General features: G+C 39.1%; 1 protein-coding gene across 1 annotated transcript in view; it reads right to left on the bottom strand.

The window, feature by feature from the left end:
* COL4A3 (collagen type IV alpha 3 chain) overlaps nt 1-25,352 on the bottom strand; it is a 56,702-nt gene that overhangs the window by 2,787 nt on the left and 28,563 nt on the right. Inside the window, exons 22-51 of the mRNA XM_040074571.2 lie at nt 25,084-25,176; nt 24,264-24,359; nt 23,845-23,915; nt 22,482-22,670; nt 21,476-21,644; nt 20,544-20,636; nt 19,960-20,064; nt 18,144-18,241; nt 16,916-17,066; nt 16,682-16,795; nt 15,741-15,908; nt 14,601-14,690; nt 13,885-14,019; nt 13,092-13,190; nt 11,957-12,046; nt 11,457-11,596; nt 10,299-10,425; nt 9,947-10,027; nt 9,228-9,326; nt 8,234-8,284; nt 7,749-7,934; nt 6,984-7,114; nt 6,471-6,543; nt 5,118-5,189; nt 4,877-4,996; nt 4,016-4,114; nt 3,213-3,425; nt 2,388-2,565; nt 1,641-1,755; nt 161-333 (exon numbers count right to left, since the gene is read on the bottom strand). Of these exons, the coding sequence (XP_039930505.1) occupies nt 161-333; nt 1,641-1,755; nt 2,388-2,565; nt 3,213-3,425; nt 4,016-4,114; nt 4,877-4,996; nt 5,118-5,189; nt 6,471-6,543; nt 6,984-7,114; nt 7,749-7,934; nt 8,234-8,284; nt 9,228-9,326; nt 9,947-10,027; nt 10,299-10,425; nt 11,457-11,596; nt 11,957-12,046; nt 13,092-13,190; nt 13,885-14,019; nt 14,601-14,690; nt 15,741-15,908; nt 16,682-16,795; nt 16,916-17,066; nt 18,144-18,241; nt 19,960-20,064; nt 20,544-20,636; nt 21,476-21,644; nt 22,482-22,670; nt 23,845-23,915; nt 24,264-24,359; nt 25,084-25,176 (3,619 nt within the window). The remainder of the gene's footprint in view (nt 1-160; nt 334-1,640; nt 1,756-2,387; nt 2,566-3,212; nt 3,426-4,015; nt 4,115-4,876; nt 4,997-5,117; nt 5,190-6,470; nt 6,544-6,983; nt 7,115-7,748; nt 7,935-8,233; nt 8,285-9,227; nt 9,327-9,946; nt 10,028-10,298; nt 10,426-11,456; nt 11,597-11,956; nt 12,047-13,091; nt 13,191-13,884; nt 14,020-14,600; nt 14,691-15,740; nt 15,909-16,681; nt 16,796-16,915; nt 17,067-18,143; nt 18,242-19,959; nt 20,065-20,543; nt 20,637-21,475; nt 21,645-22,481; nt 22,671-23,844; nt 23,916-24,263; nt 24,360-25,083; nt 25,177-25,352) is intronic.

Raw genomic sequence — 25,352 nt, 5'->3', positions numbered from 1 at the left:
ACCTTGAAATTCTTGGCTCAAACATTTGTGTGCTACAGAATGACCCCGCACCTAACACAGAGGGGTGCCTAACTTGAAGGGAATTACAAAGGAAGCCCCCCAGGTTTTGCAGGCATTTACTATCTCCTCAGGCACTGGGATGCAGGGAAGTACAGTGTACCTGAACATTCTTCTTGGATTTAATGATGCCAACCAGAAACTGTAGGAATTTGTGTAGTAGTTGCACGTTCCCCTGCCATGGCACTCTATGAACGGGACGGCCCGAAATTCTTCCAGACAAGATCCCGGAGATGCCAATGCTTGGCCAGAAGCTTCTGAGCCAGCACTTGTGTACTGTAACCACCAAAACATTTTGATGAGAACTTGTCCATCAGCTTTTAGTAAAACTGCCGGCAAGAAAAAACAAATCCTCCTTCTAAAACATATCATATGTTCTGTGGTATATCTTGGACAAAATAAAATGAATAAAGGTTTATTTGATAAAACTTAAAATGAAGCACAGAAGCCTTCTGAAAATTCAAGCAGTTATGGCATTTCTTAAGTCCCAGCAAAGGCCTTTTTCAGGCAGACGAAATGCATGAAACCAACCAGTACAAAGACTAGAAAGCTGCCTTCTGTCCAGTTGAGTACAACAGTAACTACCTTAAAAACACACCAAATTGCTGGGGGTGTGTTTTCATATTTTTTACTGCATTGATCACTTCTCCAAACACAAAAAGCAGAAAAGGCATTTTCCTTCTCTGATGGTGGTAGATGCTTGTAGAAGTAGCTCTAAAATAATTTACAACAGTTTAAAATTAGCTAGAAGATAGCATCTAATTTTGCTGATGTTAGAAACAAGCAAATTGTTTTAACCAAATGCTAAAAAATTCTCTCATTCTCTTCCAAGTTTATTATTCTTACTACTTGGGGCCAAATCTCAGGAGAAACAAAAATTTCATGCTAGACCTAAAATGATTTTACATTATGCAAAAAAAAGGGGTTTAAATTTTTTCTACCTTCATTTGCTGGCATCCCTATGATACCCCACAAACATGAGTAACAAAGATGAAATGCTTCATCCCCTATTATAAATACACTGTTAGTCCCATAAGCAGTTCTCAGCTTGCAGTTACATTATGAACTTTTTTCACTCATACCTCATCAAAATTGCTGAGGCAGTCTTTTGTAGACAGTGTTCTGCATTTATTTTGATTTTTCAGCCCCATATCTCATTTTTAAAAGAACTTATTGGCATGGAAGTTGGTCACTTATTTCTACAGTTTTGTGTTCAGGACCATTTTAACCACTCCACTCCCCAAACCCATTTCCTAGATATTAGCATAACATGTGAAAGTGAATGCTTGCAGTTACTTTTGTCAGACTAAAGTCCTTTAGTACTTCTCTCATCTTTTTTGCTTTTCCTCCTGTCACCTATTTTCGTGAACGGATCAGAATAGCTGTTTCTATGCTTCTGGAACTGAATAAAAATTAATAGAATTATTTTCTACTACCTGGCAGAGGCAAAAAAAAAAAAAAAAAAAAAAAAGGCAAAAAAAGAATTTAACAGTCGTTAAGAAACAAATGAGCCATGAACAGCTGAAAACACCAAGGAAAATGAGAGCACATAAAATGGATAATTCAAGTTGTTATATCCTTACCATAACAAAAGAAAAACCCTTCCAGAGAGACATCCAGCCATCTGGACATGCAGGAACTACAGTTGTTTGGCTGTGAACTGCTATTACCATTGCAGCTCCTTCACAGACAACACACCTGTGAAGGAAGGCACATACATTGAGTGCAGACATGAGGGGAAACATGAAAGCAGAACAAACTTCTACCTTCTAGGATGGTAGTTACCTCATGGCATAGTATACCTTGCTATAAATGCTACTACTCACACAGGTCTCTGTGTTTAATGAGGAGCAAGTAAATTGAAGGTAACCCATATACCTTACCTTGCAATTGCAAGGGTGTTTCAGAGCTGAGAACCTTCAGCTCAGTTTACAATGTTCTTCACTAATTACAGTAAATACATCATCCAGAATTGAAAGCAGAACTTGACTTGTGCTGTACTTCTAAATATCAAAGCTGTCTTTATTTAATTTGTCTGTCTCTAATAAACATAATAATAGGGTCTTAAGAAAACAATCCCTGCAATCAGTAGGACAATGTGCCATTTCCTTATGTTGGCTCTGTGGTGGGACCCTAGCTTTAGTCTAACTTTTCTTGAGAGTACCACTGAATATTTGACATACTTAGGTGAGTAATCAAAAAACAGGCTGTTGAAGTCAGTGCTTGTACTGGCTGAGACGGGCAGGACTTGCCTAAGATTTGCCACCTGAAACAATTGATGATGCCTCTGTGGTTCCAGGGCAGAAGAGCTAAAATTTGATTCCTCTTACCTGCTTATCTGGGGCTCTAGTGCCCTGCCAGAAATGGGTGCCATGTCTGGTGGCATCACCACTGCAGTGGACAGCCAGTAGGAGTAGTCATTGCGAGAAGCAAAGCTACAAACATCATTGGGGCTGCAGAACAAGAATGGCATGGTGCTGAATCTCTGCAAGCAGCTACCAGCTGTCCCTAGAAGACAAAAGAGAATTTTGTGACAAACAGGAGATTAAATTTAGTGCATTGGCCAGAACAGACACACAATGGCACCCAATCTACAGGAAGAATTAAAACAGTTGGTAATTATAAGAAGTATCTGTACAGTAAAATTATCTGAAACCAAAATGCTTCTGGTTTATACAAAAATATCTATATAATAAACAAGGGCTAAGAACAAAATCTGTTAAAATAATACAATCTTCTTGAATGGTATCAGTCCTTGACACAGTGGCAGGGATTCAGCTGCTTAAACAAAAGCTTCTGGTGACATTGTTCACACCCTGAAGCTTAGGCTCCAAAACCCACAAGATTGTCCTTCACATCCTGTGGTGTTACTGTCAGCCCTGTGCAAATGTTGTGAAGGTTTACACTAGACATCTGTCCATAAGTAACTGAATTCGTCCTCAAAAAACTCTAGGGGTATCAACAAGGAAATACAGGAGTGCAGGAAAGAAAGGTGTCTTTTAAACCATGATTCCTGAATTGACTCCAGGCCACTCTGGAGATGGGTGGTTGAAACCAATGTTTATCTCAGACACTTACTGCAAATTTGGTTTCATGATAGCTTAGCATTACTGGACTTTAGGAAAACAATCTGAAATTTGTTACCGATACAGTACCAAGATCTTGTCCATGGGCTCGCTCATTTCCTTGTACAAAAAGCAGCGAATAGCCAACATAGATTTGGGATGTCCCGTGTGGGCACGAAGGAATCTTTGTTGTCTGACTATGCCGGGTAAAGATAAATCCTTTTCTTTTTGGACCAGCAATGGTAGTCCCTGGTGATCCAGGTAACCCCTGCAGACCTGGAAAGCCAATCAATCCAGGTTGTCCTGTGGAGGGGAAATAAATATGTCTGCAAGTATTATAATTTTTTTTGAATTTTCATTTCTTTTAAATTATTGAAACTGCTTGAAAATGAACAAAAATTCAACAATAACAAGATACAGCTTAAAAACTGGTAGCATTCTTGCAGGTGTAAGAAGTCCTTCAGACCTAGCTCAGGCAGCTTTACACTGCATAGCTTCATGGAACAGTGAGGTAGCTTAAAGAACCATGGCCATTTTTACCGAAAAAAGCTTAAAGTAAAAACATTTTGTGATGCTCAAATAAAAATATTTTGTTCTATTTTCATATAATAAAAGGGCATTCTGGTTCCTAGGGATTTCAACTGATTAAATAGAAGTGATTAATAACAGAAGAGCACAGTCAAGGCATATTTCTGTAAATTATTATTTCAGTTGTGGACATGCATTTGTTAAAAGCTAAGAGTGTGCTTACATGTGTCCCTAAAGTTACTGTAAGTGTTCTGTAAATTACAGAATCTCAATACATGTAAGAGGAAGGATTTACAGAAATCAGCAGTGCAGTTTATCTGTAAATTCAGTAGTACCAGGCAAAGAGAGATTCTGCTTTCCTGTACCTCTTTGTCCTGGAAATCCCCTGTCTCCTTTTGGACCAGGCAATCCTGGATGACCTGGATGACCAAAACGTCCTGGTAGACCTTTTACTCCTTTAGGTCCTAAATTTCAATCAACAAAAAACCAGAGGCATATAGTATTATTTTAGATTTTAATAACTGGTAAAGAATATAGTCAAAATCCCCACATAAATCTAGCTGTGTGAGAATAAAACATGAACTTATTAAGTTTTCAAACTATCTATAGTACTACTTCATCATCTTTCCTATCAGGAAGATTATAAGGAAATATTGAATGTACTGCAGAAAAATGCCTTCAGCAGGCCTGTCCCCCTGAAGAGCTCCCTGCCTGGATGCAAAGCTGTGATACGGGGAAGGGTGGCCAGATACACACTGCATATCCACATCACCCTACCTGCTCCTTCCTGCCCCATTCCTCACAGCTGGGGCAGGCTTCTCCTCCGGTGCCAATGGAGAAGAAGCCAGCCTGTCCTTTCCTTCCCATCTCCAGACTAGGACAGACACAATCACACTGAAGCATATCTAGACTACTTCTATTACAGGTGGTAATTCCCTTCTCCCTACATATGAAAATGAATGTTGTATGAAAATGGGGAATGTTTTCATCCTATATTCCTTATGCTGATGTTGAGGGATGTACTCATTGACTCACTGCAAGGGTGGAGGGCAGATGGAATGGGAATTTTATAAATATTAAAGTATACAAAGGTACAAAGAGCAATTTTTAAATATGGTGAGGTTTTTTTAAAGACATGTTAATTTTCTATGCAGAAGTTTTTCCCCCAAACCAAAATGTTCTAAGCAGCACACACAGACATGCATAGAGGTAAGAACATAAATCACCTTGTGGTCCAGGAATCCCTTGAATTCCTTGATCACCTGGTGCTCCTGGGATTCCTGGCAGTCCTGGAGGACCCTTGCTTCCTGGGATGGAGAATATTTTTCCAGAGACTCCAGGTGGGCCTAGAAGCAATAATATAATGAAGATCTATTGCTTGACATTAAGAGAAAGCAAACAAACTCCAAAACAAACCAAATAAAGCAACCTAAGTCAGCTGGTACTGGAAGGAGAAGGGTTGGTTACCATGCTGGCCCTTTGGTCCCCTTGGCCCTTCTGCACCTTGTGGTCCTGGGGGTCCTTGATTACCCTTTTCTCCTAGAAGAGAAGATTGAAAATACATTGTCTGGTTTAAAATGTCAAAGCAACTGTCAAAGTTTTGGAAGTTTATTGAAGAGTCCTGCACAATCCATGCAAAGTTCCCAAAGGGCAACACAACCTAAAGACTCATTAGAAATGTGAAAGTGGGTTTCTTCACCTCTGCTGCAACTGTATAATTTATAGGTCAAGAGCACTCAATTTATAAGATGATACTGTCATGCCTGTCTATATGAAGGTTGGTCTCTAAACCTGGTTTAAATTCTCAGCTTTAGACTATGTCCTTTCTGTCTTACATGTTTCTGTCCCTGGGGCTTTAAGTGGAGTTCAGCTCCCTTGAACCCTACTGTCAGTTATGCTGAAGGCTTTAAGAGAGTTGTAAAGTTTTTGATGAGATATTTGGTAAGCTATTCTTTTCACTGTGCACACTATGAGGTTACATTCAGACTATGCTCCACAGTTCTGCCTGAAACAAAAAAAATAATTAAAAATAATTTTTACCATCATGTTGGGAAATGTGACATATGTGAAACGAGAGTTTTGTTGTTTAAGAAAGTAAGATTACTCTCTGTGTGGTGACTTTGCCAATTAGAACAAATTTAAAACACTCAATAGTTAGCATGGATCATTAACGGATAGGTTAAACAGGTAATGACAATTCTGTATGGCTGTAAATCGTGCAATTGAAAAATGAGAATACTGGAGTAATGCAAGCCTACATCATAATTAAATCACAAGAAAATTGTCTGAATAAAAAGGATTTTTAGCCAGTTACTGATTCAACTTACTCTCAGGAATTTGACATTAATGACGCCAATACATTTGACAGTTCATCTGCTGCTAAATTGTAAATTAGATTATAAGTGGGACTATTCTTACAGCAAACAGAGGACCCAGTGCTGTAATTATGATTAAATGCTCCTGAGTTCTGTAGCTAAGAGATTGTTGAAAAGTCACATTTTCTAGCAGTGGTGGGATATTTCCAATTGGCAGTCTCAGGGCCAAAGTCCTTACAGCTCCTCACTCACTAAGGACAAATTTGTTTTGAATTTGTCTGAAATGGAGGTGGATGATGTGTCTTCCTCTCCTGAATGTCAGTTTGGACACACCCAAAGCATGTATCTCAGTGAAAATTCTCTTAGTGAATATTTTCATTTCGACCCGATTTTCATGGCAAAACCTCATGTCTCTAGATCCCCTCATACACAAATACTATTATAACTCAACATATAAATGACTGTATTTGGCATATAGGAGTGTACATAATAAATATATGAATACCTTTTACACCTGGGAATCCAAGAAATCCAGGGTCCCCTCTAGCACCAGGATATCCTGATCGACCTTCTATTCCCTGCAGAACAGTGAACATCAGTAATAAATGGAAGCAGCATCTCCACACAATGAAATACATTTTATTTTTGTTCAGTATATTCAAAGCATTATGTTCACAGAATATGCTGCAACTAGAATTATCTGCTCCACTTTTGAGCATGTTAGAAATAGTCATATTATTGTTCCTATTATCCTGTAATACAGAACAGCTAAGGAAATGACATAGCAGGAATTAAAAAAAACAACCATTCTTATCCACTTAATTCCATAAAACCTACTTTTCATATCCATTTTGGTACTTCCTCTGTTACAAGGTATTTTGTGAATATGGGTGGGAGGGGATGCTTGTTGGGGTTTGTTATTTGTTTTGAGATTTTGGAGGGCTTTTAATGGTATTATTTTCATGGTAAGAGCAGACTATCAATGCAGTAAGAAAGAAGCAATATTCCTGTCACTGACTTTGGGACCAGGAGGGCCAATGTCACCGGCTGGGCCCCTTGGCCCTGGTATTCCATCTGCCCCTGGAACACCTTTGCTTCCTTTCACGCTGAGAGTGGGAAGACCAGGAAGGCCTGGAAAACCAGGAGCACCTATACAGAAATATCAGAGTGAGTGAAGGCTACTGCCAATAGCTTTTCACATAGATTACAGCACAGTGCAACATTCAATGGCTCCGTAAGGATACTTATGTTTATCACCTCAGTGATTTCCAAGGAAATATACACACTTAAAAAAGAAATCAAAAATTTTTTCCTAGCTTGCTAATTTAATCTGAGATCAGGACTCACAGTACTCTTTAACACTACAGGGTTTTAAATATCCTCCAGTTGTAGTTAAGCCTGAAACCACAGAATCATTTATGTTGGAGAAGACCTTTAAGATCATCGAGTCCAACTGTAAACCTAACACTGCCATGTCCCTAAGTGCCACTCATGCTATCTCATTTTGTTACAGCTGGATCTCAGCTGTGCTACAGACCACATGGGAAGAAAGCAAGACAATGCAAATCAGGTGGATTTGAGGGCTTAGAGTTACTTTAAATGCCACTGCATAGATCATGTTGTTTGCAATTATAATATTGCCATTAACTGCTAAAGAGACCTGTTTAATTCTGAAACTCTCTTGGGGGAATACCCCTTTCAACCTTGAATTCTGGACAGGCTGACCTCTACTTTCAATTATCGGTATATCCTTTCAGACAAATAATGAGTTCCAACAACACACCTGGTCTTCCTTGTGCACCGGGAATACCTCTGTTCCCTTTCTGGCCAGTGATTGCCATGCCTGTGGTGCCTTGAAATCCAGGTAACCCCACTAAGCCAGGAGGTCCAATGGGTCCTTGATCTCCCGGATGACCTTTCACACCCGGAGGCCCAGGAAAACCAGGCAGTCCCATGTCCCCTTTGATTCCTGCAAAGTGTGAATATTACATGTGGGGAAGGCTGTCAAGACAGTGAGGTGAAGTGACAACTCCGAATATGCGTTTCCTATATGGCAAAGGTGGAATTCAGCCCTTGCTTTTAGTACAGAGAAGCAACAACTCTTTATAAGCAACAGCTCTTGACCAAACCATTAATCAAAAGCACAGAATCACTCTTGATTTCCTCTGACACTCTTAGGATTATTTCAAGCATCTGAAAGCAGGAGGGGACTAGATAAACTTCTGGTATTTAAAATTTAGGCTGTTCTTTTTTGAAAAGACAACTCACCTCTATGTCCAGGAATACCTCGAAGACCAGGGATGCCTCTCCCTGGTGGTCCTGTAAAATATTAGGTCACATTACACTCAAAGTCTGAAATAATTTTTAGAAAACATCACAGTTTTCTAGTATTTCATAAATTTCTTCAAAAATCACTGAATCAAAAGGTAGAGTTTAGTTCGATGCAAAAGAAAATGTATTATTTCCATTCCTTCTATACAAAAACACAAATTAAGTTTTTAGGTTTTTATTTAAAGAAGGAACTTTTATTGGTCAATCATATTTGAGGTACATTCTACAAAAATAAGCTTCTTTTTTCAGAGAAAAAAAAACAGAAAAAAATCTGGATTTAATTTAGTTATCAAGAAAAATAAATGTAAATATCTACAAGAGAAGATATATTAACAGTGATCACTTCAAAGTTAATATGAAAATGCTTTCTAAATACTATGGATGTCTTCTCAGTATCTTCTTGATATTGACATGCAAAGAAATATTTTCAGTGTAAGATTCTGTCAGAATTCAGCGTAGGACTAAATTTATCTAAACATTGATAATATCAGGAGTGACATTTAAATGCAAGGTTTCACAACCCAAGGTCTAGGTCATGGAAACTCACTATTCATGCAGGGAAACACTGATTCCTTTTATTTTATATCCATGTAAGACAGAAGATTCCTTGGAAAGGATTTTGGTTCTTTTAATCTCTTTGAGATTAAACCCAGAAGAACTGTTAGCAGCAGTACTTTGACTCTTGCAGACATGAACATTTTTAGGTGACATTACAACAAATCACATGTAGAATAGATCATTTGTAATACACGTGGGTTGTTGACAGCATGTACAAAAATTACATAGAAAAACATTTATAACCTTCTACTTAAAAACTTAGCTTTGGCTCCACAGAAGCTCCTTAGTAATCCTTTCCAAATAATCCTTGTCACTGTAGTTACAGGAAAAAAACCAACTGTAAAGTAGAATGAAAATATTTCACTGGTGTTACCTGGTTCTCCCTTTTCTCCTGGGGGCCCAGGCATACCATCCCGACCTTGAGTACCCCTTTCACCAACAAGTCCATGTTTTCCAGGGACTCCAACAGCACCTATGAATTACAGTGGACCACAATATAATTTTTAAATTCTGCAGTGAGAAGATTTGACTCCCTTATATTAAAAATGAAATAGCTCAGCTACTTCAAATATAGGTGTAGCTGCGCTGGTATAGAGCAGCACACAGGTTGTATTGAGCTCACTGGACTTCAGTGGATTTAACATCCCCACTATTTTCACAGACATAAGAAAGCCTGCAATACATGCCTCTCTGTTGCTGCGTATACACTCTGTCCCTGAGGTATATTTTTAAATCTGTTTTAGTTCTGTTGCTTTAGTAGACAACTACAACTATGTCTCTTTCTACTCCAGTTAATTTTCTTCTCTTCATCTACCTATATCTTAGTTTATTATTCTCTTTTAGGAGGCAGAACCCTAAGAACTTAAACCTTCCTTACAATTGTGTGGATATCACATCTTGAGACCCTTGGATACGTACTTGCATAAAAAAGGGCAAAAAGCTTTCCAGTAGTGAAACAAAATTAAAACTTTTTGCATCAGCTGAAATTATGACATTGAAAAATGTCTGTTAAAAGGAGGAAAACAAAGCTTCAAACTGAACTGAAATCCCAAACCCATGGCAGTGATTTAGGAGAGATGCTATATACCATACCAGGAGGGCCTGGGACTCCCTGCTGTCCTGGGCGGCCCGGGCATCCTTTAACCCCAAGATCTCCAGGGGGTCCACATTTTCCTGTAAGAAGACACAGTGTGGCAGAGGGGAAAAGCCATCGCCCCTAGATCCAGACACAGTAAACTAAGAGCTTTGCTATCATTTCTACTATTGTCAGCTGCAAAAGTTCTCCAGGTGACACAAACCGGCCTGGCAGGCCTGACCACAGGGGTTGAGGTTTATAGCAGTCAATATAAATCTGTGTGCCACCGCCAGGCAACCTGTGCAGTTGGAGGAATTATCTTCTACAAGCATGTCACCAGCTCACCATCCCTCCAAAAGTACCCCTTACCTGGGATTCCTGCACCTCCAGTTTCCCCTCTGATCCCATGTGCTCCTGGTACTCCTCTAAGTCCTGGGTGACCCGCAGAACCCTTTTCTCCTTTGCTGCCAAAAACTCCTGGGGGACCTGGATCTCCCTGAGAAACAGTTGCACACACACAGCTGAAAAATCACAGTGAAGAATAGAAAAATCACACGCAATTTTAGAGGTTAAGGACATGTAATCGTGTTTCAGTAGGGTTTTCAGACAAAAACCAATGCAGATTAAATGCGAGGTCTTCTCATAATACCACAGATCTTTTAGACATAGCTAAGATCTATTTTTAACCTTTACAAACCAAGTTGTTTTGGGATAGTTTCCCTGGCACAGATTTCCCTTCAATTTTATTCTACCAGCTCTCTTTTGATCCAAACATCCATTCCTTAGGTAATATGCAGCTATACAAAATACTGAAATGCCTTTTTTTTTTTTTTTTTTCCTTTGAATTCCTAACTGACTTTTTTGGACAGTAATCTCATTCGGGCTACCCAACTGATACTGAAAAGAAACAAATCACTTAGACAGATTAAGGATTTATAGAGGAATTTACAGCCTCAGCCACCCATTTCAGATAATCTCATAGGTAAAAAGACTTCCAGTTATTCAACAAACAGAACAGGTGGAGTTGAACTATCCAACTGATCTAACTTAAAAATACTGGTTTGTTCTTAGCAATATGTGTACAACCAAACATAACATATACTGAACGTAATACACATTACTAAGGAAAAAAAAAAAAATCTTGTGCAAAAATCTTGTGTAAGGATAGATATTACCAGACTATCAAAACCAAACAGTAAAATTTAGATTACAAAACTTTTGCATTTGCTAGGATGAGATTTTGATGGACTTTTAAACACCCTTGTTTTTAATGAATTAGGAACTTTTACAGAAAGCAAGTTACGTCAAGATATTTCATTTTTATAAATAAGAAATTCTTGCACAAAACAAGTGAAATATAATGAAATAAAGAATTTCTCCTGAGTAATGACACAATAGAATTTTCGTATTTCTTACTAACATATCATCTATTTCTGCAAATTCTGCAGCTCTTGCTTACATGTTGTTGTTCTGTTTCTATAGTCAAAGGCTCTGCCTAACAGGAAAATTTTTCCACTGCCTTTATACCTTTGGGCCAGGTTCTCCTGGAGGCCCAGCAGATGGGTACCCAGGATCTCCTTTGTCACCTGGAAAGCCACTATAGCCTGGTGGACCACGGTCACCTGATGGTCCTGGAAAGCCTGGAGATCCTTTTTGGCCTTTTGGACCTGGAAAAATAGCAACACTGTTACCATTTTAAAAGGATCATAAATGCATTTCACACCTGATGTTTTGTGTGCTATGGCATATATATACAGATATTAATTCTTCATTTAAGTAATTTAAACTGTGACTTTGTTTCTAAAGAGGTTCTACATGCAACAATAGCTAAATTAAAGAATTTAAATAGAGAGGGAGAATTGCATTCTGCAAGTCAAGCAAATGCTGGGGTGAAGATAAGTCTATGGATACTAAAGTATAAATCCCAGTGTAAGTATTGTGTGGTGTGCCTACAGTAATAGCTCAGACCTGTGCAAATGCTTCTATAGAGCTCTGTGAATTTGTAATACGTCTTGAGAGAAAATCACCTGGAATTCCCATGTCTCCTTTGTCTCCATGTGCACCTGGGAATCCTTGTCCTCCAGGAATCCCTGGAAGACCCATAAATCCTTTGGCTCCTGCAAGATGAAGAAATAAATGTCATCTCCACATGCTTGCTTTAGACACTGGCTGGATGTTAGAGCTGTCACAAATACAAAATCCCCTACCACACACCTTCTTTTGCTATATTACTCTTTTATAGATAATCAACATGGACCCTTTTGCCCCAGGCACAGATAAAAATTATCATTATTGTTTACAGAAAATCAAGGAAATAACAAATACCTTATGTACCAACATTAAGGTTTGTGACCACAGCACTTGGGGCAGCCACTGCAATATACTTTGTGTGAATTTGATCAAGATCACAAATTTGTATTTATGCACTGGGCTCTCCTTTCATTGCTTGAACTCCAGTTTAGTTATTACATTATTACTTCCTCATTATGGATTTCCCGTGACTAGTATATTATGAAAAGCTCTTGAGTGTGACCTAGGCACTCTTCCCCCCACTCACTTATCTTGAGATTAATTTAGCTAAGTTAGCACTCAGTTTAATGACTAAAAGATCCTGATGCATCTAGAATATTCTCTGAACATTCTTTCTAAATTCCAGTGTGCCAATGCCTGACATTTTTCAATCCACTTTTCATTGGAAATCTGCTAACTTTTGAAATACAAGTCAAATATGTAGGCTTTGAAAAGGGAAGTAGAATTTATCTGAACTTAGAAAAAAATCCTTAAATATTTTTGTAATATTTTAGAATAAATTTTTAATTAATATTGAAAATTCAAACTTATTTTACTTTTTAGAAATATTAATTTTTATTCATTGGCTTTATCAGCTTTTAGACTTTATCGTTATTCAGGATTTAATATTATTTTCTATTTGTCATTCCAAACAGTGGTCTACATTTCAAGAAAACAATGAATCATTTGGTGATATCTGCTATGACTTCCAAATAGCAGCTTTTGAAATTGCTCTGTTTCTGAATTCTCAGGAAAGCTTCAGAGTTAATAGAGAAAATGCAGTGCTGCTTCTGGAGCCAAGCTGGTGTGCACTGGAGCAGCAGTATCTCCGTGTCCACTTGGCTCAGTAATTTTAATATACTTATTCCATACCTGATAGACCAGGAATTCCTTCAGACCCATCAACACCTGGAGGACCTTGCACACCAATATCTCCTTTTTCTCCCCTTACACCCATTTGGCCTTGAACTCCTAAAATGACAATTTTAAAAATATTACAAAACAACATCTTAGAATATAAGTTTTTGTTCAAAGTTTAAAATTTTATAACTCTTCAAGCTAATGAAACAGAAGTAGAGCATAGGATTTTCACTCTGAACACACATAAGCAAAACACCAGCTCCTATCTAACTTCTGTATTTTTCATGTGCAGACAATAGGTAGTTCCTGAAAGCTTCCATAGGAAAACATGGATACAAAAACCTAGATAGTATTAGTTAAGCATGTACAGCTTATATAAAGAGTTCATATTAACATTGCAAACAAAGGAGTTCCTCTGACAGTCAAGTACTTCTGAGTAGATTTCACGTCTTTGCAATCTGGTTGGTAAGTGCAGTGGTTTCTGTGCTCACAGGATACTAAATGTGCAAGACCATAAATGTATAGCATTTATGTATATAAGCCTCCTGGTACTACTGATATATTATTCAGCATTAAGAGCTTTTTAACAGAATAAGGACTTGTTAAAATTGAACTGAATATTCAATGTAATATCCAACTATCCCATAAATAAGAAAGCAGTTCTAGTGTTTAGCAATAATTATTTCAAAACCATGTGAGTATTCCCAGAGGTAGAGTCAGTTTGTTCCATATTTCAGAGTCCACTGAAACTTCAAAACAGATGACAACACTGACTAGTTTTAATGACAGAACAATGAATATGTACCTTTTAAACCTTGTTCTCCTTTGTCCCCAATACCAACCAAGGTCTCAGATGGTCCAGGAAAACCTTTATCACCTGGTTCACCTTTTTCTCCAAGGAATCCTTTTCTTCCCTTTATTCCTGGGAAGCCAGGAGAACCTGCAAGAGCACAGAGTGAAATTTTCTGAAGAGACCTGACTAGATGATATAATAAAGGAAACCAGATAATGCCAATCTTCAAGAGCAATTGTAATTTACATATGTAAATATACATTGCAAATCAACAACCTAAACTAGCTTCTTAGCTGTTCCAATCATCAATAGAACACTTAAAAGTACAGATTACGTGTAGCTTATCTTTCCAGCAAGACATGTAAATTATTTCTTATAGTGAATAAACATACAATCCTGTGTCTGTTAAATAAATATAATAATGGTATCTACACAGGATGGGAAAAAAAACCAAACCAGCAAAAAGGCTCTCTGGTCTTTATTAAGCAAATCACCAGACACTTAAAATGAAAAAGAAAAGGTGGCAAGTCAAAACTGCTAAAAAATATTATGTCATTCAGTCTGCAGATTGCACATTTACAGAAGACAGATTTACCAAGACTCAAAGAAATTCCAGTACAACAGCTGTACTCAGGAGTGATACTACACATAAAAATGGATCACAAGACTTGAGCATTGAAATTCCTGAATTCTAAGTGATAACTAAGGCAGATAAAGTGGTCACTTGCCTCTGATACCGGGGCTGCCTGGTCTTCCAACCATGCCAGGGGGTCCAGGAATTCCTAAAAGTCCCATTACACCTGGATCTCCCCTTTCACCTGTGGGATTGAAGCAATAGGAATATATTTGTTAGTATTAGATCAGTTAAAGAGAATATCACTCCAGAAAACTACACATATGCCTGTCATTTCAGTGTTCAATTGCTTATTGTATTATTCTCCATTTCTGTAACAGCCCAAGCTGGTTTTCCCATCTGTAACCACAGGATCATGATTTATAATCCCCAATTGCCTAAATTAGTAGCTTCAACAGCTCCTACCAATGAATGAAATAACTAACAGTAAGAATAACACATCTGAGATACCCACACAGGGATGAGAGACTGGTCATGAGATGTGTGGGAATGACATTCCTTTCAGGCTCAGGAGTCAAAGACCAGCTGGGAAATAACAACTCCCTCAAATGCCACCAGAAGTCTATGTTTGCATAACTGAGTCAAGTGCTACATGTTTATCAAATGCTTTTACAGATTCTCAGTATAAAAAGTCATGTACCATCTCCTTCCCACAGTGTAATGATTTGACACTAAAGAAAATATTAGAAATAAGAAGCATTATGTGACTGATTTTATTCTTCAAAACAAATTTCAACATATTTCTGAAAGAAAAACCCAAACATATCAACCCTACAGGGATCACTTAGCTTGCTTAAAGTTAGCTCTGGTTAGTGACAGAGCTCAATCTGATTCAACTCTGTCAGACTTAGATCTGAGCTTTTAAGAAAAAAGAAGATGACATTATAAACTGTTTGAAAAGGGATGCTGAGTAAGAACTAAACATTTTGCACTTCCATTGTGCTTTGAATATTAACTATTTCATGTCCTACTGCAAGGACATTACTGTATAAAAAATAAATAAAACACTGTCCTCAGAAGACTACTACAGAAAATTCCACAGTGGCAAGAGAGCTTCAAGATATACTCATCATTTAAGGAAGAATGATTTATTCGTTTTCCATAAAAACTCATAGATAAATGAATACTGTTGAGGGGAAAATATTTCAGCATCTTCAGTCTGGAAAAATGTGACCTTTGCTGAACACCTTTCTGTAAAGACTTGCTTAATTGCTACATCAAAACAAAGACTTACCTGGCAAACCAGAGATTCCTGGCCTTCCAGACTGTCCCTTGGGACCAGGTAATCCCATATTTCCCTGAAGACCTCTTAATCCAGGCTCCCCAGGCTTTCCATAGATTCCCGGGATACTCAGACCAGGAGGACCTAGGTTTCCTTTTGAACCTTGTAAACCTCTTCCTCCTAAGAAAAGTGCAGGACAGTGTAGTATGGTAGATCTGTCTGAAAGACAAACCTTGATCTCTGTCTTTACATCATAAGCATGAAACTCTTCTTGAACTTTGCCTGCTTGAGGCTAAAGATGAGATCTGTAAGGCAACAGACACATTCAGAAAATCTTCCAAATGCTGCGGGTTGGCTTTTTGAAAAGAGGGGGAAAAAAAGTGAGAATAGACAAATCTGTTCTTTCTCAGAAAAAGAAGATAAATCCAAAACTGAAAACCCCACCAGTTTTGCATTCATTCTTAAAAAACCCAAAATTTAAAAAATCCTTTTCAGAACGTATATAGGAGAAGGAATGTGCTGCATGCTTGAGTGCTGTTTTTTTATTTTTAAACAAAATCATATGCAGTACAAGCAGGTCCTTTTGGGACCCTAAATTGTTTTCCTACCTAGCTGAGCTCTGGCTTTATTCTTTATCAATCCCATTGCACCACAGAATCTAAGTTCAGTCCCACAGGGAATATGACTGAAAAATCCTTTTTCCTGTGGACTTTGGGTCAGTTTGTGATCTCTTTAGACTGTCTGGTGAAATCTGAATCCTAATCCAGCTTTATCAGTGTATGTGCTTCCTCCCATCTACAGAAAGAACATCTTTGAAATGGATTCATGTTTTCTTGCATACTATTCTATAACCAATATCCAGAAACAATTTCAGTTCCCTCAGGACACTGGAAGGCAGAAACAAAAGCCACACTCACCCAGCCAAAAGGCATTTTTGGGTCAGAAAGTCCTACCTGGTGGGCCTGTAGCTCCCTGGCCACCTGGCAAACCTGGCAGGCCAATAAGACATTCAGCAGGTTTCCCTGGAAAACCTGGGTCTCCAGGAACTCCAGGTGAGCCACGATCTCCTAAAAGATACAAGAGTGGATTCAAAGCCAAATTAAATTTTAGGCTTTGAGTGAACATTGTTTGACTTGGTTTTCCTTAAATAACTTGCTGTGCTCCCTGAGCTTCCCTGACAACATTACCTCTTAGGCCATCATCACCATCATGCCCAGGATGCCCTGGTAGGCCTGGGAGCCCTGGAAGCCCACCTTCACCTTTTGGGCCAGGACTGCCATGACCTCCTGGTGAACCCATTCTTCCTGGCTCTCCAGGAATAACCATGCCTGGCTCACCCTGCAACACAGAGAGAAATGTAAACAATCCTCTCTGCTTTGCAAATCTGCCAAAGTATTTTCTTCCACTGTGGGAATAACTTTTCCTTTATTTTTATATCATAGTAATATTTTTTATCAAATTATTTATTTAAATGATCAAGGTCAGCACCCAGATATGTCTCAGAATACTCAGTCAGGTATTGGGGTTTTGAAAAACCATTCTTCTGAACATTGTTTTCCACAAAGACTGGGTATATCACAAGTGTATTCCCTGACTGGAAAGTTTAAATTAGTAGTTGGTTTTTTTTAGCTGACTGAAATGCTGGTTGTTTTGAGTACCAGCAAATCAATATGTTCATAAAGGAGGTGAGTAGACCTGAGCTTATACCAGTCACTAATGATATACTTGGACCACAGAGGCCACTTCACATCCAGATGCTCTTTGGCATCAAATAATTACATAGTTAAAAAAATAAAAAAAATTCACAACCTCCACCCCCTTCCTTCATCACATCAAAAAACACACAAAAGAATCAATATGGGCACACACAGACAAAAAGAAATGCCACATTTTCAAATAATTTAGGTGGTAATATTTTGTTCAAAATGGAATCCTAATTACAGAGTAGTCAAGAACCAGTAGATTAGCTTCTGTTAATCAGCAAGTGGCTGCAATATTACCTCCAACCCACTTTCTTCATGCTTCAGTTCAACAGAGCACTTGCTTAAATGAAATACATACTTACTTGTCAATGATCTCCATCAAATATATGCTTAATTGGATTTCTGAACAGGCATCTTTTCAGCAGCTGAGGCCTTAATTTTTTTGCTGTAAGCAATGCAACATCCTCCTTGTGGTCTGAAAGCTGAAGTAGGAAAACATTCCAAACACTTGGAACTCTGAAATTTTGTATTTCGATCTAAAATTTTGGCTTGAGCCCCTTCTTATAGAAAGGATTTAATCTCATAATTTGTGCATAACTAGTCAAGGAATAAAGGAATTCCTATGTTCCTTACAACTTTTTATTTATTTGCTCAGTATAAAACTTAATGAATGGGACCTCAGGAAAAGTCTGTGCTGTATTTCTAACCAAACCTTTTGTCCTGGTTGTCCTAGGTTTCCAGCTCGGCCTGGGTCTCCAGTCTTTCCTTCACAACCTGGTGGCCCTCTGCCTCCTGCTAGTCCTTTATCTCCTGCAAAGGGAATTAAATAGCAGCACAGATGCTTTATTTTACAAAAGGGAATTTTAATGTGTGTGGCCATGAGCCTCTGACACTAATGGAGCTTACATGAGCTGAAGGGAGCATTGATGGGGCCACACCATGAGTGCTGTGTCCAGCTCTGGCCCCTCAGTTTAGGAAGGACATTGAGTGCTGTGTCCAGCTCTGGCCCCTCAGTTTAGGATGGACATTGAGTGCTGTGTCCAGCTCTGTTCCCTCAGTTTAGGAAGGACATTGAGTGCTGTGTCCAGCTCTGTTCCCTCAGTTTAGGATGGACATTGAGTGCTGTGTCCAGCTCTGTTCCCCCAGTTTAGGATGGACATTGAGTGCTGTGTCCAGCTCTGTTCCCCCAGTTTAGGGTGGACATTGAGTGCTGTGTCCAGCTCTGGCCCCTCAGTTTAGGGTGGACATTGAGTGCTGTGTCCAGCTCTGTTCCCTCAGTTTAGGATGGACATTGAGTGCTGTGTCCAGCTCTGGCCCCTCAGTTTAGGGTGGACGTTGAGACACTTGAGCACGTCCAGAGGGGGCAACGAGGCTGGTGAGGGGCTTGGAACACAAACCCTGTGAGGAATGACTGAGGGAGCTGGGGGTGTTCAGCCTGGAGAAAAGGAGACTCGGAGGTGACCTTATCACTCTCTACAACTCCCTGAAAGGTGGCTGTAGCCAGCAGGGGGTTGGTCTCTTTCTTGATGCAGCAACTGACAGAATGAGAGGACACAGCCTTGAGCTGCACCGAGGGAAATACAGGTTGGATATTAGGAAAAAGTTTTTTACAGAAAGAGTGATAAAGTACTGGAACGGTCTGCCTGGGGAGGTGCTGGAGTCACCACTGGATGTGTTTAAAAAAAGATTGAATGTGGCACTCAGTGGTGCTGCATGATTTAGTTGAGATGGTGTTAGGGCATGGGTTGGATTTGATGATCTTAAAGGTCTCTTCCAACCTAGTGATTCTGCTTCTGAACTTGATTTTAGAGTTGATGTTACACACAGCATCTTGTTCCTTACATATTCACTCAAAATTGACTGTAACACTATTTGTTATTAACTGATCTGAAACAAGTCACCAATCCTTTTTTTAAGTGAACCCATTCTGATGGCAGTCCCTTACTGTTCTCTTTATCAAGCAGCTTAGTACAAATTTTAGTGTCTGAGCTTTTTCTGTTAACTCCTGTCCTTACAGGATTATGAGAATTTCTTAGTATTTCTAGTGTTCAAAGGGAGTTATATCTTTGCATGAGGAATGGCCAGATTTACAGTATTGAAAATGCTTTCTATTACCTGCACAAGAGCAAATATTTGCACTGAACATAACCAGAATTGATTAAAAAGAAAGTACTGACACTCATAAAGCACTGTCACTGTAACACATATCCAGGTAAAGGGAATCCATCTGAATTAAGTGCAGCACTCAGACGAGGTAGCTGCATCTGTTCAGGCAGCATTCCAGCATCAATGTATCTTAAAATATTTCCCTACTGTCAGCTTTGATACTTAATACTCTAAAATATCTCAAAATATTTCAAACTTGCAATTTCTAAGACTTAAGGCAGTAAATTACAAGACAGCTAAAAACACTTATCTGTCTGTTCACTGATTTATGTTTTTAACTTGCTAACTATTTTAAGGTGTACTTAAAAAAATATTTTTGGGTTTGCTTTTTTTTTTTAAGAAGATCAAAAAGAGTATTTTACCTTTTGGACCTGGGTTTCCAGGAAACCCAAGTCCTGGAAAGCCTGTGTCACCTGTTGGTCCTGAATGTCCTGGATCACCTGGCTGACCTCTCGCTCCAACCCTACCTGGACAAAGAAAGTAAGTAAACTGTGAATTACCTTACCCCTCAACATCAAACTGTAAGATTATGTGTGTTATAGTTTATCATTATTAATAAGTACACAACTGTAGATTATATTAGAATTTAGACACTATTTCTCCACTACAAGTTTTCACAGTTAAAATGCTAATTGCATTCACAGTATCAAAACATTTATTATTCTGTGAGTTTTTATGCAATCTGGCCAAATTCCGGACTCCTAGAAACAGCTACATGCAGACACGAATCTTCCACTTCTTGAGAGGTTCCAAATACACTTTATAGGGGTGAGGCTTGGAACAGAAACAACTATAAGAACAGAAGCTACCATAAAACTGCCATAAAAATTCCTGCGCTGTTCAGGACAGATTTAAGGACTATTGTTCTACAAAACCCAAGCAAAGACACCTTACAGTTAACCAGTCTCTGATTTTAACTGTTTTACTCATTCAGGGCTGCACTCACCAGGCACTCCTGGGGGTCCAGGTAAACCATGTGGTCCTTGAGGTCCTGGCAATGCAGGTAATGGAGTTGCCCTCCTGGTCTCTCCTTTCAGACCTTCAGCAAATACATTATAAAATGTTACAAAGGCATGTAGTTTGACAATATGCAACCTCAATAATTTAAAAATATTAGTGATCAATCAGCTTGGCTAAAAATGTAGTCTTCTACAGTTTCCATATTTCTGAAACTCCAACAGATTTTGAAAAGCCTTCGCATCCTGGCTTAATTAAGTAAAATCATTTTATTGACACCTGCAATCTTCCTCTCAGCCCTCTTGCAGTCTAGTGGAGACCCAGAAAAAGAAGCACAAAGTTACCAGGAAAATGATGCAACTGCTTAAATCTTCAACTCCATGTCATAAAGGTTCAATGGGCATTATCTTTAAGCAAGCTTGACTACATCTGCCACTCAGCTGAGTTCTTCTACTGGTATGTTTCCAGCACTCAAAAATTATTATGTCCTTTACATTTAACCCTGCCTGACTTAGATTACACTAATGGTGTCAACTGGCTGCATATTTGAATAGTTTTTGTTTCCACAGTGTCAAGCACTGGAACACATTGCCCAGAGATAATGTGCTGTCTTTGTCCTTGGTGGTTTTCAAGGACCAACTGCATAATGCCTTCAGTAATTTGGTCTGATCTCATAGCTGACCCTGTGCTGAGATGAAGTTCAGACTGCATGGAGTCCCTTCCAACCTCAATTATCACCCTAAGACTTTTGCTACTATCTTCACATGTACCAAAGTTGGGACAATGCTGTTGGAAGTCCCACGGCAAGAAAAGATTTCCCATATTTCATAAATTAAGTCTTTGATTTCAATCTATCTCCACAACTTTAACCGAGTAATCCTTAATATAGGTAAAACACAGTAAAACATGGAAGTTACAAACCAGCTTCTCCAGGTAATCCAGGTGGTCCAGGTATTCCTTTAGAGCCTTTAAAACCTCTTACTCCCTGTGGTCCATAACCTGGAAGTCCAGGAAGCCCCATTTCTCCAGGAAGCCCATTTCTACCAGGCAATCCAGGCAGTCCTCTATCTCCTTTTGATCCAGCCAATCCCTAAGGATTACACATGTATACCAAAGCATTACTTGCTTTCCACACCAGCTTTCTCAACAAAACGCCCATTTCTCTGACTATAATCTGGTATTATTTAGTAACAGAGTAACTCTGATAATTTAAGAAATATTTTTCCTGATTTACCTGTAATCAAATGAATATGAATTTCAATATCAATAGTTTCAAAGAGAGGGCTATTAAGAGGGAAATACTACAAATAAATACAATTGCCTGATTTTTTCCAATCACTGTGTTGTAGCACTGTACACTTTTCTTCTATTTTAAAACACGTTTGGCAAAAAACCCAAACCCACCTCAGCTCTGGCTCTCCTTGAATACTGTGGAGTCAGTTTTAGAGACAGTTATATCTGAATCATATTAACAGTTTCTCAGTCAACATAACACAACAATAATTGTTAGCTTTTGTTTCTGCTGAGCTCTGCCCTAACAGCTGTAGTTTTATGTTTAGTTCTCACTGAAGATTAACCCATAAAGACTGAACAGGAAGTATTTGAATTATTAAGCATTATAAGTAGATTTTATCCATCACAGAAATCCAACAAAATCCTCCAGTAGCAATATCTAAACTAACACCTCACTAGACTGCTGAGGATTTTCAACAATGTGTACCTACACTGGCCTCATCTCTCTCTACATCAGAGTATTTCCTCTTCTTCTTTCATGCATATGGTTGTTAGACTAGAGGACAGTACCCTCAGTCAGGTAGGGGATATTCAGTTGAAATATCTGCACAGATTAAACAGATAGCTGTCCAAGACAAAATACTGACTTAGGTTTCCATGACTTCCATATTAATTGCAAAAAGTGCATACCCACCTCTTCACCTTTAGAACCCTTGGATCCTTTAGAGCCAGGTCTTCCCAGAAAGCCACTTGAACCTCTTCTTCCCTTGTCTCCCCTGGCTCCTGGGTCTCCTTGCTCACCTTTTGGCCCTTCTGGATATACATATCCTGGCTCACCTTTTGATCCTTTACGTCCTTGTTCTCCTCTAAAACCTGGAGGTCCCTAGAATAGAGTCATCAAAAGAATTTCAGTGCTAGATGTATGTCATCTGTTTTCATGTTTTCTTTTCCTTAAAATTAAATACCTCGGAGAGGTTCTCCCTATTCTCATTTTTATTCTCTGTAATAGCACACTTCAATGAACAGGGTCTTGAGGTTTTTTTGTCTTTTCTTTTTCTCCTGCCTTTACTTCTTTTGACAAGACTACCATTTCATTTGTGCTACTACAAGCAGAAATAAAGTAGCATAATTTAACGAGTAAGATCATGGCACAGAAAGAAGGACTTTAAGACCTAGTTAGAGGTTTCTCCTCCACTTGGGAGTATTTCCCCAGGGACACTCTAAGTGCCATAGCTGGCTCTGTTCATAGCTAACTTCTCTCTTCCTTCTCTCCCCCACAGGTTACAAAGAGGTACACTATCCCAGCTGAAAGCACACTGGACAAGAGTTATCTTGGGCTCATGAATTCTTAGGAGGCTCCTGGCAAAGCCTGTTAGCAGACTCATTCTGCATCCATACAGCTACCACCACAACGAATGCTTGTGCATGATGTTTTATTGGACAGCATTGGCTGTACTTTCCCATAAATAATCACTACTCCAGGCACAAGTTAGCACAACCAAATGACACGTGTGTGGCAGCAGGTGACAGACTTCCCTCTTCATAACATTTCCCAGGAGGGAGTGTCCTTTGCACCCCTGAAAGAGGGTATGATGAGAATCAAGTTTCTCTGCACAGCTGGGGCTTTAGCAGCTCCTGAGTATGCTGGAAACAAGAGAAGTAAGAAGTCTGACAAAGATCACAGCACACAAAAATCTATATATGCTTTACAGCTGCTGCCATGATTATTGAATTATATAAAGGAACAATAGACTACCCATACCAGACAGAACAAGCAGTCTCAGCACCGTGAAATGCAGCACAGGTTAATCACACAGGTATTTATTTACCTGCCTCACTGCCTGGGCTAACTTGCTGCACTGAGTGACCAGACCTATATAAAGCTGTGTGAGCCATATATCACATTCTCTGCTTTGCCTCCCATGCTTGACACATTCATTACTACAGGAAAAAACCCACTGAGATCACCCAGTATGACACTGCATGTAACACTAACCATGAAATTTCTGATATAATTCATGTGGAATCGGAATGTTAATCTGAAAAACGAGTCTTACTTGAGCCCCTGGAAACCCTGGTGCTCCTGGAGAACCTGGAGAACCTTTTGGACCTGTTGTTCCTTCTCTACCTGCAAAATAAACAGTGTATTTTGTAAAGAAAAATGAAAACAAGGACATGGATTTTGACAAGCTCCAATAACTGCACTCAGTATTCAATGTTTCTGTTGTTACATTGACTACTCATCACAGACTGAGCTGGCTTCAGGCTGCATCTAAAGCCTATCAGCAGTCTGAGCTCTAATCATTCAGGGCTTGTGCTCATATCAGCAGAGGGAGCTGCACCAGGCTCTCACACTCACCACCACCTCAGGGCTAGTTCAAGGACTGCAGGCTGCAGACATGCCCACACCTGATTCTCATGCTAAAAGCAAAATCATTTGCACTCCTACTATCCTGTTAGGAACAAGATCATTTACCAGGCATGCCATCCCGACCAGGAGGCCCAGGAGAACCAGGAAGACCGGGCATTCCAGGAATGTAGCTGCAATCAGTACACACATAAGCATCATCACCTAGAATGAACAGAAAGCATTAGTTGCTCCACAGCAAGTAATTTTCAAGCTCAATTAATGTGCTACTTAGTTTGCTATAGGTAACACTTTTTGGCCAGGAGTGGTAGAATTATGGCCTTAATTTTGTTGAAGATCATTTGCAACACAGTACTATATTACCTGTGGTCAGAAAGTCAATCAGAACTGAGTGCAATTAATCGAAAGGACAGAAACATTTGGTTTAAAATTCCTGATTTTTTCAAGTCAAGTTTTAGCGAATAATTTGGATACAGTCACTCTACTAACAAGCCAAATTCTCTCAAAAGAAGTAAGGGAAGTACAATTCCAACTACCAGAGCTCTGTAACACTCAGGGTCATTCTAATGGCAAGCAAAGGGCAAAGAGATTCAGCAGCTCCTGTGGGTGCAAGTTGCAGATTCTTTCAGAAATGGACTGTCAGCAACAACATAACAGGATAGCACAAACTGTAGTAACTATTTGTTCCAGTGAAGATCTACACCCTGCCACAGCTGTGTACAACTGGAGTGCAGCACTGGCACATCACCGCTCCTTTAGTTGATGTAAGGGGAGAAAGACATCTCACTATGCCTAATGAATGTTTTTAAAACTCTGAATTCAGCAAATTACTTAAGAGGTAAATTAAATTTTATAAAATCTAATGAGGATCCATGAAGATTACAGGATTGTACCATCTACTTCTGAGTGACAGTTATCTGAAACTGACCTCTCATGCCAGTATCTCCTGGAGGTCCCGGGGGTCCCGCACACCCTGGCTCTCCAGGAAGTCCTGGTAGGCCAGTTCCAAATGTTACTCTACCTGTTAATGAAAAGAGCATGGCACCATCACATCACAGATTATTCAGACAATACCCTACTTGCTAAGGGAGAAAAATGTTGCAGGGATGAGCTCAAAACAGTATTCTGATCCTTATGGGTTCCTTCCTTGACATATTCAACAATTCATTTAAAGGGGGCAGCTACCTGGAAAAACCA

The sequence above is a fragment of the Hirundo rustica genome, chromosome 10 (assembly GCF_015227805.2).
Source record: "Hirundo rustica isolate bHirRus1 chromosome 10, bHirRus1.pri.v3, whole genome shotgun sequence".
Classification (NCBI taxonomy): domain Eukaryota; kingdom Metazoa; phylum Chordata; class Aves; order Passeriformes; family Hirundinidae; genus Hirundo; species Hirundo rustica.
This window is presented reverse-complemented; position numbering and strand designations above follow the sequence as displayed.